At 40.8% G+C, this 13,636-nt stretch overlaps 1 protein-coding gene across 2 annotated transcripts in view; it reads left to right on the forward strand.

Annotated features, from left to right (window-relative positions):
* FANCC (FA complementation group C) overlaps positions 1-13,636 on the forward strand; it is a 280,958-nt gene that overhangs the window by 245,580 nt on the left and 21,742 nt on the right. For both annotated transcript variants that reach the window (XM_059141676.1, XM_059141675.1), the window contains exons 12-14: positions 5,981-6,056; positions 8,697-8,778; positions 11,061-11,235. In XM_059141676.1, the coding sequence (XP_058997659.1) occupies positions 5,981-6,056; positions 8,697-8,778; positions 11,061-11,235 (333 nt within the window). The remainder of the gene's footprint in view (positions 1-5,980; positions 6,057-8,696; positions 8,779-11,060; positions 11,236-13,636) is intronic.

Genomic DNA, 13,636 nt, shown 5'->3' on the forward strand with positions numbered 1-13,636 from the left:
GAATTCGGGAAGGAGGAGAGCGCTGCAGAAAGGTTTTGGTTGGCCCTCACACCCATTTTGAGGCATGATTATAAATATCTTTTTTCCTCTCTTGTGCATTCTTTGTATTCCCAGTTAGGAACCAACCTCTAGAAGACTTGTCCCTTTACCGCTGAACAACACCTAGCCTGGGGCAGAAGACACTGGTTAAAGCATTAGCTTAAGTGTGCTTATCAGCCTTGCTCCTGGCTATTGGCTGAGGGCTTGTGTATTTGGACTGGAGTTGCAGTTGTTTTAATTAATTTGTCTATTCTTATTTTTTTTATTGAGGTCTAATTAACAAATACCTGGTTCAGGTGTACAACATGATTCAATATTTGTGTATAATGTGAAATGTTCACAGTAAGTCTAGTTAATTTCTGTCACCACAAAGTTACAAATTTTTTTTCCTTATGGTGAGAACTATTAAGATCTACTCTCTTCGCAGATTTCAGATATGCAATACAGTGTTATTAACTAGTTTTTGTGCTGTACGTTACATCCATGAGACTTACTTATTTTATAACTGGAAGTGTTTGTACCTTTTGGTCCCCTTCACTCATTTCACCCACCCCCTAGTCAGCCTCTGGCAACCACCGATCTGTTCTCTGTACCTCTGAGCTCATGTGCTGTTTGCTTTGTTTTGACTTTGTCTGTGTCTGACTTATTTCATGTAGCATAATGCCCTCAGGTTCCATGCATGTTGTTGCAGATGGCAAGATAGCTCTTTTTTTAACGGCTTAATAATAGTCCATTTCCTTTCTTCATTCATCCGTCAGTGGACACCTAGGTTGTTTTCATGTCATTGATGCTGTAAACAGTGCTACAGTGAACATAGGGGGTGCAGTTAGTTAACTACTTTTTGAGTTAGTGTTTGCATTTTCACTGGGTAAATACCCAGTAGTGGGATACCGGATCATTTGGTATTTATAGTTTTGCTTTTTCAGGGACCTCCATACTGCTTTTCAGAGTGGCTGCACCAATTTACATTCCCACCAACAGTGCCCTGTGGTTCCTCTTTTTCCACATCCTTGCCAACACCTGTTATTCTTGTCTTTTTGATACTAGCTATTCTTACAGATGTCAAGTGATGCCTCATTGTGGTTTTGATCTGTATTTTTCTGGTAATGAATGACGTTGAACACCTTTTCATATACCTGTTGGCCATCTGTAGGTCTTCTCCAGAAAAATGTCTGTTCATATTTTCTTTTTTTTAATCAGATTTTTTTTGTATTGCGGTGTATGAATTCTTTATATATTTTAGATATTAACCCCTCTTCAGATATGATTTACAAATATTTTCTCCTATTCTGTAAGTTGCGTTTTCATTCTGCTGATGGTATCTTTTGCTGTACAGAAGCTTTTTAGTTTGATGTGGTTCACTTACTTAGTTTCACTTTGGTTCTCTTTGCCTTTAGAATCAGATACAAAAATCATCACCAAGGCCATCGTTGAGGATTTTCCCATCTGTGTTTTCTTCTAGGAGTTTTATAGTTTCAGGTCCTAATGTTCCAGTCTCTAATCTATTTTGAGTTTTATTTTTTGTATATGTTGTTACGATAGGGGTCCAGCTTCTCTTTCACATGTGGTTGTCCAATTTTCCCAACACCGTTAATTGAAGAGACTATCCTTTCCCCTTTGCATATTCTTGGCTCCATGACCATGTATGTGTGGGTTTATTTCTGGGCCCTCTGTTCTGTTTTGTTGATCTGTAGGTCTATTTTTATGCCAGTACTGTACTGCTTTGATTACTATATATTTGTAATAAGGTTTGAAATCAGAGGGTATGCTGATTCTAGCTTTGTTCTTTCTCAAGATCACTTTGCCTGCTCAGGGTTTTTTGTGGTTCCACACAAATTTTAGGATTGTTCGTTCTATTTCTGTTGCTTTGCTTTTCTTTTTTTATTTCGGTTGCTCTTCATTTAGAATATTACCCTGCTCAGGCTACATGGCTCTGGTGATATGAAGGGGTACACACTGAGTCCCAGTGGAAAGCAGGGCAGGGATCCAAAAACGAAAGAAGAAGTCATTGCCCTGACTTTGGGCTCAGAATAAGAGAGCTGTAACCTCTTATCTTTGCACAGGCCTTCATATAATGTATTATATCATTTCCCTTTGTGGGGCTGTTACTGATTGCCTTCCTTTTTAATTGACAACATTTCTCATCAGTGATCTCCTGCCTTCTTGAGTGCCCATTTTTAGATTAATCATAATCAATGCAGAACACCCCCTGTCCTGTGTAATCCATGAACAACTCTCCTTCCTTTCTATGTTTTATTCATTCATGCATGCATTTATTCTTAATAAAATGAGTATCTGTGAATCTGATATCCAAACGAGACCTGGACCAGTAACAATAATTTATCTGTATCCACATAGCCTGGCCTTTCTCCCCCACATAGCCATTGTTTTGAATTTATGTTTATCATTCCTTTGCTTTTTCTGAAAATAGTGTGATCACATATATGGGATTTCCGAAACCATGTTTTCTATACTTTTTGGCACTTCATAAAACAAACAACAGACAAGAGTGGCATACTATATGCAGTCTTTTGAGCCTTGCTTTTTCCATTCACCAAGATTGCCCTATGTTGTGTGTAGCCATGGTGGGGTGTTGCTACATAGTATATTGTTGGGAAAGTGGTGGTAGGCCTCTGGGTTGTTTCCAGATTTTGTTTTCCTTTAGAAATAAGGTTGCTCTGAACAGTCTGGGATATATATTCAGGAGTGGAAGTGCCAGTTATTAGGTATGCAAAGATTTAGCTTCCGTAGATACTGCCAAATTGTTCTCATATGTGGATGGGCCGATTTATACTTCCCCCAACAGTTTATGAGAAATCCCATTCATCCACATTCTTTCCCATTGTCAGAAATGTTTGTCTTCAGTGCTTCGCATTCTCTTTTTATCCTTTCCTCTCACCCTGTTGTGTTTGGCAAGTACAGTGCAGCTCCATCAATGTGCCCAGCTGGATTAGTGCTGCCACAACAAGCCACTTTTTCTAAACTTGCATATAGGTTCAGTTTCTGGTTCCAACTGTGGCAGAGTCCAATAACGTATTAGACTAAATCTTCCACTGAGCAAATTATGTTTAAAAACAATTTGAAGGTACTAGAGAGCAACCAAAAAAGTACATAGAAATTGGAGGAGATTTAAGCCTTGAAAAAAGGAAACTACATTGGGGTCTCTGCTAACTGTCTCCTTAGATCTCTTATATGAGAAGTGGGAGAGGGTTTTGTAGGGTCACTGATGCCCAGAAATGAAGGCACGAACTGATGGACTTGAGACGTAATTAAGACGGGACTATTAGTTGCCAGAGGAACAAAAAATAAATAAATGGGACAAAAGAAAACATCAAAAGGTAGACTTAAACCCAAACATACTAACAAGTATATTAATTACAAAAATTAAATAATAATTAGCTAAATATGCTAGTAAAAAGGCACAAATGTTAGATTGGATAAAAAACCAAGATCCAACTATATGTTGTTTTCAAGAGATCCATTCTAACTATAAAGACAGAGGTAGATTAAAGTAAAAGAAAAGAAAGGTTATACATATAATAAGCGCAGAAAGCTGGTATGGCACTACAAGCCGCAGATGACATAGACTTCAAGACAAGGTATGACCAGAGATAAAGAGGGACATTTTATAATGGCACCACGGTCAGGTTATCAGGAGAAATACCAATTATAGATGGGTATGAGCCTAATAACAGAGTTCCAAAATACATGAAGCAAAAATTGACAGAAGCAGAGAGAGAAAGGCAAATGCACAGTTACTTAAAATACTTAAGGGGCGCTTGGGGGGCGCTGTCAGTTGGGTGTCCAGCTCTTGGTTTCGGCTCAGGTCATGATCTCGGGGTCCTGAGATTGGGCCTGCATTGGGCTCTATGCTGAATGAGGAATCTGCCTTTCCTCTCCCTCCGCCCCTTGTCCACATGACCTCCCCCTACCAGAATAAATAAATTAATCTTAAATAATACTTAGAAGTAAATTTAATAAAAGATGTATAAGACCTCTACGCTGGAAACTACAGAACATTGCTTAAAGAAACAAATATTTAAAGAGAGAACCCATATAATTCCAGAACAATATCCAGAACAATTTTGAAAAATTAAAAACAAAAAAAACACAAAAAACCTGGCAGACTCATACTACCTGATTTCAAGAATTTAAGCTACGTGATCAAGACTGTGAGGTATCAGCAAAAGGATAGATAGATTGGTAGAACTGAAGAGTGAAGAGTCTAGAAATACATATCCATATAGTTCATCCTTTATATATACATGTATATGTGCGTGTATAGTCAGTTGGTCTTTGACAGAGACACAAAGGCAATTCAGCGGGGAAAAAGAACATTTTGAACAGATGGGCTGAAAAAGCTGGATATCTATATGGCAAAAAAGAACCTCTACCTCACAAATACAAGAATTAATTTGAGATGGATCATAGACTTCAACATAAATGCTAAAACTATAAAGCTCCTAGAAGAAAACGTAGGAGAATATATATATATATTTTACATTGGAACCATCTAAGATTTCTTACAAGGGATGAAAAAAAAAAAAAGCATAAACCATACAAGAAAAAATGGGTAAATTATAGATTTCATCAGAATGAAAATTTTCTTTTCTTTGGTAGACATTGTTAAGAAAGTGAAAAAGCAAGCCACCAGGCAAGAGAAAATATTTTTAATACATACATTTAACAGAGAACTTGTGTCTAGATTACATAAAGCTCTTACTCCCTAAGAAACAACTCGTTTTTTTAAAATGTACAAAAGAAATGAATACACACTTCAAAAAAGATATATAAATTGGCAGTAAACACATGAAAATCACTCAACATCCTTTGCTGTCAAGAAGATGCATAGTAAATGCAGAAAGAGGTGACATTTCATACTTATTGGAGTGGCTGAAATTAGTAAGATTGACAATATCAAATGTTTGCTATGTGGAACAACTGGGATTCTCATAAATTGCTGGTGGAATGTGAGATGGTACAACCATTTTGGAAAACTACATGGCGTTTTCTTAATAAAGTTAAACAGGCATCTACTCAGTAATTCCATTCTGTGGTATTTACGCAAGAAAAATGAAAGCACATGTCTACGAAAAGACATAAATATGAATGTTAATTTGATGCTTTTTTCATACCCCAAACCGGAAACAACCCAAATACCCCTCAGTAGGAGAATAAATAAACATTACAGTATATTCATACAGTGATTGTTACAGGCGATAAAAAAGAATGTAAGAATGACTCAAGCATAGTTAACATGGAAATCTCAAAAAAAAGATGTGGAGCCAAACCAGACACAAAAGAATGCGTACTCTTTGTATTTATATGAAATTCAAGAATAAGCAAAACTAAACTCTCTTGCAGAAATCCAAATATTGGTTGCTGGGGAGTGGTAGAACCACAAAGGAGCTTCTTGGGGTGACAGAAATGTTCTCTGTTTTGACTTCACTCTTTCTAGATTTTCATTTAATTTTTTATAAAAGTACTTAAAAGCCACTCTGCGTTCAGAGGGTATAAAAAACTATAGCACTTTAGCCCTCGAAGTATTGTGAGCACCATTGTTGTTTCATGCTTTTTTTGTTGTTAAAAAATCATGCTGGAATACCTAGCATCTCAAACTGCCTTGGAAACTCTCACTTAAATAAGAGATTTATGTGCATAATTGGGTTCAGGTGAGGTAAAGAACTGCTATAACGACACCAGGAACATAACTTTATTTTTCTTAAGCCTCAGAAGATGATTTCAAAAAGGTTCATTTTTCTGGAACATATTTACAAGGTTATTGGAAGCACTTTTTAAAAAATAAACGTTTAAGAAAACATTCTGACCATGCTGGTACTAGTAGGTCTTTTGGGGGCAGATGATGCTGTATTTTGTTCTTTCTTAATATTTCTTTCAACCCAAATGTTCATGTGGTCTTGAATTTTTTATTCTATTGTAGCTGAAGTTTACGTTCAAGACCTACTTTCCTTACGGCTCTCCGTCTCTTGTTGTGGTGCTGCTGCAACACCCAAAAGGTATGTGAAAGTTGGTTCTGATCATATTAAAATAATTTCTAAGAAAGAACATGGACACATCATGACCCTTCACTACCAGTCCCTTATCTATAAAACAGGGGAGATGGACTTGGTCATCTCTAACATCCCTTCAACCTCTCAGGGTCTCACATTCTGTGGGATTTTGATATGAGAATTTTCTGGACTTCCCAGTTATCATCACTTACCAAAAGAAAGGAAAAAATCATCCTCTCATTAGGTTTTGATAGTCTGCTCCAGATAACATAGGCCTCTACTGGTGCTAGCCAGATCCACCTGAGTGCCAGGAACAGGCTAAGATTTGGCTGAGGAAGATGTTTGTATTTCATTCTTTCTACTCTGTGCCACTTGTTACAGAAGGAAAGATAAAATGATGAACAAAGCCTAGGAAATTTAGGGGAAATTTCTCCTGAGTCAAGGGAAGACTTTTGAAAGAATTCAGTTAAGTGTATAGATCATGGCCTTCTCTAATCTCATTTACCAGCCTTCCATTGGCCACATCCAGTTGGGAAAGTGTTGATTCCATCCTTAACCCAACTGGGGTGGACTTGTTAGCATGTGCAGGAACTTGTGTTTAGGCTCCATTTCAGGCATGGAGAATAAAGTCCTTCTCATGGAAGCCTGGCATCTGAGGGAAAGGCAGAGACTCTGCCAGAGAAGAAGGCATTTTTAACTGTGGAGGGAAAAAGAAGATAGAAAGATCTGGTAATACTCCTTTTTTATGTCAGTTTTCCTTGCATTTTTTCCTGAGACGTGAGTAAATTGATTTAATCAAGGAAATCAGATGATTCAAAGTTTCAGAGCAATTTACAAAATCCAGTTCTTGTTCCTTTTTCCAGAAGCTGTAGATTCTCACCCAGAGTGACCCATCTGAGCCCCTCCGCTCAGGTGCGAGTGGTAGAGGTGATAATGAGGCTAAAGGAACCTGTGGTCGACAGTGTTATGAAACTCATCCTGTGGGAACACAATGAGAAAACCTTGATAACGAGACAGAACTAAGTCAGCATTTCTCTTTCTAGGGGTACACTTTACAGCTTAGGTCAGATTAGAGAAGCCTGGGCTCAGCCTGTGTGAAAAGCTGAATGAGCTCCAGAAAAAATACGGAATTGTTAGTTTTTAAGTTGGGAAATCTATAAACAAAAGACTAAGGTGATACCTTGGGCATGATGTCAGCCATTTACCTTTTCCTTTGTGTGACTGTCCCAGACTTAGGTCCAAACATAAGTAAGTGAATTTTAGCAGTAGTTCCTGCTATTCTTTTTTTCAGCATATTACTTTTGGGGGGTAAAATGTTAAGTTCACAAATTGAAGTATTTTTTTTTAAGATTTTATTTATTCATTTGACAGGCAGAGATCACAAGTAGGCAGAGAGGCAGGCAGAGAGGGAGGAAGGGAAGTAGGCTCCCTGCTGAGCAGAGAGCCCGATGGGGGGCTCGATCCCAGGACCCTGGGATCATGACCTTAGCCGAAGTCAGAGGCTTTAACCTCTAAGCCACACAGGTGCCCCTAAAGTATTTTTTTAATACTTTATTTACTTACCTGAGACAAAGAAAGAGCACAAGGAGGGGCAGAGGGAGAAGCAGGCTCCTCATCGAGCAGGGAGCATGATGTGGGGCTCAATCCCTGGACCCCGGGATCATGACCTGAGCTGAGGGCAGACGCTTAACTGACTGAGCCACCCAGATGTCCCTGAAGTATTTTTTAATAGTAGAATTTTCTATTCATCAGAAATTGATTTTGTGCCCACTGTAAAGACCTGTGGGGTATAAAAGATCACTTATGAGCCCTGACTATCCAAGAGTTACAAGTAGAGGGGCACATGAAATGAGGGTCGAAATAATTAATACGAAGAAGAAAATGAAACGCCTTCAGAGGCTACCAGTGAAGTCTTACGGACATTCAAAGGAGGGAAAGATAACATATGATCCTGTATCCGTGACATTTGTGGAGTCGCTGGCAGTGCCTACCCCATCACTTACATTATCCTCTGATGTATTTAATTATAGAATCTGTCACCACATGGAAAAGTGGTAACTTTTTTAGATGTTTCGAACTGCAGACACATACAGGTTCAGATGTGTCTAAAATCATAGGATAATTGTCAAACCAGAAAAACTAACTCAAGAAAGGACATTTGTTTGTAGGATACCGTGTATTATTTTCCTGGCCTTTTGTTTCGTTTAAACCTGAAATCATATTCTGAATTTATCATAGTCATAGAAAAACAGTTGGGCAGCCTATCCTTAGTTCCTTGTTGACTTTAATCACCATCTCCATGTACTTTGAAATCATGAATTGTCAGTGATGGGGTGGGGGGTAAAGAAAAAAACCTGGGCTCTCTGCCCTACAACATTTCCAGTCCGAGGGCAGGCTGCTTGTGCGGTTTGTCGCTTTCCGTGTACCTGAGTTAAAGAGCCTGTGAAGTTCAGTTCTATGTAACATGAGGTTTTCCCAGGCCTAAGGGATGGATATCGGCTGGGAATAGCATGAGGCCAGTGGTGTGGGTCCCATGGACCAGGAGAAATAAGGCCTTTTTCCAAAGCTCTTCTGGTCTTAGCAGCAGATAGTCCTAATGGGTTTGACTTTTCTTCAGTTCCCTCTGGTGTGTCTCTCTGCCCACAGAGATCCCACAAGAACTGTGGCACCAGCCACTGAAACATATTTCCGAAATGCTCCGAGAAATAGTTGAAGACCAGACTCACAGGTAAGCAAATCCTGACGACTCCTAGGTCTGCATCGTAGTGTTCTCTCTTGATCCTGATCTTTACTTCACGGAGTAAGTAAAGTAAGTAAGTAGGAGGGCTGACAGGAGTTGGCATTACCGACCATCCCCGAAGAGGTAAGCACATTGCTGATTGAGGATGGAGGAAGCACATAGCCAGCTACACGTATCACTTTGAGCAGCTCAGAATCAACAGGTACATATGTAAATACCTTGTGTAGAAACTGTATTGAATTTTGAAATATACAAGCATAACAATGAGAAGAATAGACTGTGTAAGAAAGGCGGTGCCTACATGCTGCCCCGCCCCCAGCCACGCAGGAGAAGGGCAGTGCCCTCTGGGTCCCTTGGCTTCTCCTTTCCTCTTACTCTCAAGGGAAGAGAAATTCTTCTCTTGCACAGGATAAAATGCCCCCCTTTCCTCCTCTTTTTAATAAATGTGTGTCTAAAGTTAGAAAATCCATTCTAATATGAATTAATTTCTAACATGATACTAAGTACCCTCTCACATTATTTTCCTAAAAGCAATCACATTTGGGCTTTACTATGTTCTTTGTGGCATAATATCCTTCTGCTTCCTCTGACTTACACTTTTTGTAGAGTGTAAATATTTTATTTGTTGTCTCTACTAAGCTACTGAAACTTTATTTGTCTTTATTTGTTCCTTCTGCCACTATTCCCTCTTGAAATCCTCTATTATCTCCTCACTGAGCCACCACAGTTTGGTTGGTCCTCCTTATGTTCACAGTCACTGATGAAGGCTTTGTGCCAGTTACTCACCTACCCCTCCCCAACAATAAATGAGGCAAAAAGAACTAGCAGTCAAGCAGGGTTAGAGTTTTGGCCATAGTAATGACCTGTAACACCTGTCAGCCCCATGTGCATCCTTTCCCATGTGCATCCTTTTAGGTTGTCTCTGTTGCAGAGCCAGACCTAGCCCCCAAACCCTGGGGGACTCCTACCTAACCTAGATCTGCCTTAAGTAGGTCCCAGTCTCCACCTGCAGAGAGGAGTGGGTGAACAGGTTTAGATGCTTTCTTAGCTGGCCACTGGGACTGCCTCACATGCTCAGTTACTGGCAGAAAACAGCAAGGACCAGGCCCATCTGTGCAAGCCGCACTCTAAGCTCTCATCCAGGTGCAATGCCCACCTGTGAGCGGGAAGCGTGAGAGAGCCCTGGTGCTCACGTTATAGTGAGGTCTGTAGGGGAGAGGCCCTGTGGAGCCTATCCCTTGCTTTTGAGACATCATAACCCAGCCGACCACTGAGGTGGCCCACAGAGCACCACATCTCCCTCCTGTGGGACAAGGAAGATTAATACCCTCCTTTCTTTTGTCTCCACTGTTCCACAAGCTTGGTTTTATAACATTTAATCACTTGTTCTTAGAACAGATACAGCAGGCCCAGATCCAACCAAGGGAGGCGCAGAACTCTCCTGTTCCAGGAGTTTCCCTGCTTCAGAAGGAAAGTTCTGAACTACCCTGATCTCAGGCCAATCCTGCTCCATTTTCTCTAGGGGAGATATTAAGCTGCTGACACTGTCACTGTGCATAGTAATGAGTCATTTCCTTGAGCAAAGTCTACCCTTTCAACAACCAGTGCACCTCTCAGTTCCCAGCATGACAAAAGGAAAGCTTCACAAAAGCTTCTAACTTTTCAGCTCGGACATACATGTGATGACAGCAAAGAATACAGTATGCAGCCTATTCAAAATTCCTAATTGCCAAAATACTGACCAGAACCCTGTGTTTTGTCAGAAAGGAAATAGTGCATGTTTCTGTCTGCGTCCCTTCCCTGGTCTCCATCTGGACCCACAGGAGCCCCCTCATTTCTTGCTCTGGAGCTGCCTGGGTGGCCGCCTCATGGCTGGGGGCCCCACTTTCCACAGCAGCCCAGCTGTGCAGGTCAGCTAGAAAGCAGAGGAGGCCTGCAGGTTCTCATCTTGTAGCATTCCTGTTGGTCATGGTCCTGAATCTTTCTTTGTCAAAAGCCTGTACTCACTCATGGTCCTTGGATATAATTTAAATGTGTGAAGTCCTCAGGGCACCTGGTGTTTTGAAAGACCTGCCTTTGATGGCCCTGTGATGGGTTCAGCAAGGCATTGTGAGCTACTTTTCTGAGTCTAACTTGTATTCCTTGCAAGTTGTACTTCAGTGCATAAGAACAATTTAAGCCAATCATTCACAAACATTACAGTAGCTTTAAGAACCAAAAAGAGAAAGAAATCAAGTTGCTGGCTGCCATGTGTTTTGGTTCTGTTCCAGGTCCTACGGAGGCCCCTTTGAGTGCTGGTTTTTGTTCATTCACTTTGGAGGATGGGCTGATATCGCGGCTGAGCAGTTAGTGATGTCAGAAGCTGAACCCCCTGAGGCCTTGCTCTGGCTCTTGGCATTCAGCTACAGCCCACGTGATGGGAGTCTGCAGCGAGCACAGACCATGGTGGGTGGCAAGGCCCACTGCGTGCGGGGCTCTGGGTCCGTCTCGGGATCAGAAAGGATCCTGTAGGAAGGGGCCCTGTAGGGGGGGTTGTCTTCTACTAACCCCCAGGCACCTAAGCACTGAGTGTTCACTGTGTTCATTGTGGAAGGAAGTCGATATCCACCCAGATAGGTGTGTGCGTGCTGGGTGTGTGGTCGGAGACGTCTTCTTTCCTCACAGAGTTAACTAGAGATAGAACACTGCCACTCTGCTTTCTTCGGAGGCATCGAGTAGACGAGGCATAGCCCTTCTGTCCCCCACGTTTTATCTGTTCTTGCTTGGCCGCCACCTCTGCCCTCGTTTACAGATGCTCCTGGCCCAGGGGCCACGTCCTCTAGCATTTGCTTTGCAGAGTCTGACTGCTCTTCTGAGGAGCACAGTCCTCTCTCTAATCAGCAGCCCGGCCTATCTTGACTTACTGCTTTTTTGATCAGTCAACAGGTCCTCACATTACCAGCTTTGTTTAGAACTCTTATTAAAGTAATCTGATGTTAACCCCTTAGCTTCTGAAAAAGGTCTTGGGCATTCCATAAATAACAGAGCCACTAAGTGCTAGACTGACTGTCTGTGGCAAAGAGAGTTGTTGTTTTATGTGGAGTGTAATGATTACAGGAAGCCACGCTTTGATTAAAGGCATTGGCACCTCCCTTGCATACATTTATTTGCCAGTTTTTAAGACTTTAACTGCTAGCACTTTTTGCTAATTTCAATAATTAAAGAGAACAGGTTTCTTTATATTGAGAACAGTGCTCCTATTTGCTTGATGTTTTCCGTTGTTGGAAAAAAGCAGAGACTAATACAGATATGTCAGTATATTTTACTTGTTTAAAAGCTTGCATGGTAGAGGAAGGAAAGAGTTTTGGATTTTGGAAACTTGAAATTTGACGATAATTTATTTTGGATCAAAAATAGAACATTTTTTTTAAAGGATTTTATTTATTTGACAGAGAGAGAGAAATCACAAGTAGTCAGAGAGGCAGGCAGAGAGAGAGAGAGGGGAGGAAGCAGGCTCCCCCGGAGCAGAGAGCCAGATGTGGGGTTTGATCCCAGGACCCTGGGATCATGACCTGAGCCGAAGGCAGAGGCTTTAACCCACTGAGCCACCCAGGTGCCCCAAAATAGAACATTTTAAAGAAATTATCATAATCCACAAAATGTATTTGAGGGTTGCTGTATGATTAAAAAGAAAGCCTTCTATTTCCCTTTTAAAATATCAATTAAACTAATTAAGGGAACTCCTAATTCTAATTAAGGGAAATCCTTATTTTTAATTACAGTAGTAGTTAAAATGTATGTAGCAGTAAGGATTTGCAAAACCCTGTTATATATACTTTGATTGTTTATAAGCTAAGTTGGAAGGTTATGTGTTAAATTCTGTATTGATTATAAAAACTAACAGAGGTTCACTTTTGAACTATAGAGAAATAAATTGTCCCCCCAAAAAATGTAATTTCTAGAAAGTTCTGCACTGGCATGTCTTTCTAATACTTAACTTTGTCTTTTTTTCTTTTTTTTTTTTTAAATAAAACCTGTGCATAGTTCTTACTCCAGGATGCTTAGGCATACTGGATAAAAATAGATTAGCTCTGGGCACCTGGGTAGCTCAGTTGGGGAAGCGTCTGCCTTCAGCTCAGGTCATGATCTTGGGCTTCCTGCTCAGCAGGGAGTCTGCTTCTCCCTCTCCCTCTGCCTTCTCCCCTACAGATCATGCTCTCTCTTGCTTTCTCTCAAATAAATAAAATCTCTTAAAAAAATAGATTAATTTCTTCACTCAGGCTAGTTTAGGGCCAGCATACTGGCTTCCGTCTTAGCTACCCTGTTAGAGGTGTCTATTCATCTTGTGATTGAAGCCACACTTCATGTTTGTGATCCCAAAGCCTCTTTCTTCCTCCTTTGTGCCCAAGTGGAGGCGCTGGTGTGTGTGACATCCCGAGGAGCAAATGGGCCCAGTTTTCCTAGTTTAACTAGTAAGACATACCTCTCAGTCTCCTGGGTTTTTCAAGCTTTAATCCCTTTGATGGTCTTTTGGGTGACTTGAGAAACAAACTGTGAGCTGCCTTTGAACATGTGATTATTGGGAGATTTGAATGAGCCTGACAACATCTGTGCCTTTTCCTCAAAATGTGTCATTAAATCCAGTTAATTGCTCAGCCCTGATAGTAAACCGTGGCTAGAAGCACTGTCTCTCCGGCCGTCCTTGAGATTCAGTAATGAGGAAGCAAGAGCAACTGCCACACAAAGTCCCACCCTGCTCTCTGCAGACCATGTTCACTGCCAGCCGGTGTCTCTCTTCTCTTGCTGACTTTGAATTGGATCACAGTAAAAACAAAAAATGCCTGTGTTTTTGTATATCCCTAAGAAT

This window comes from Mustela lutreola, chromosome 12 (assembly GCF_030435805.1).
Source record: "Mustela lutreola isolate mMusLut2 chromosome 12, mMusLut2.pri, whole genome shotgun sequence".
Classification (NCBI taxonomy): Eukaryota; Metazoa; Chordata; class Mammalia; order Carnivora; family Mustelidae; genus Mustela; species Mustela lutreola.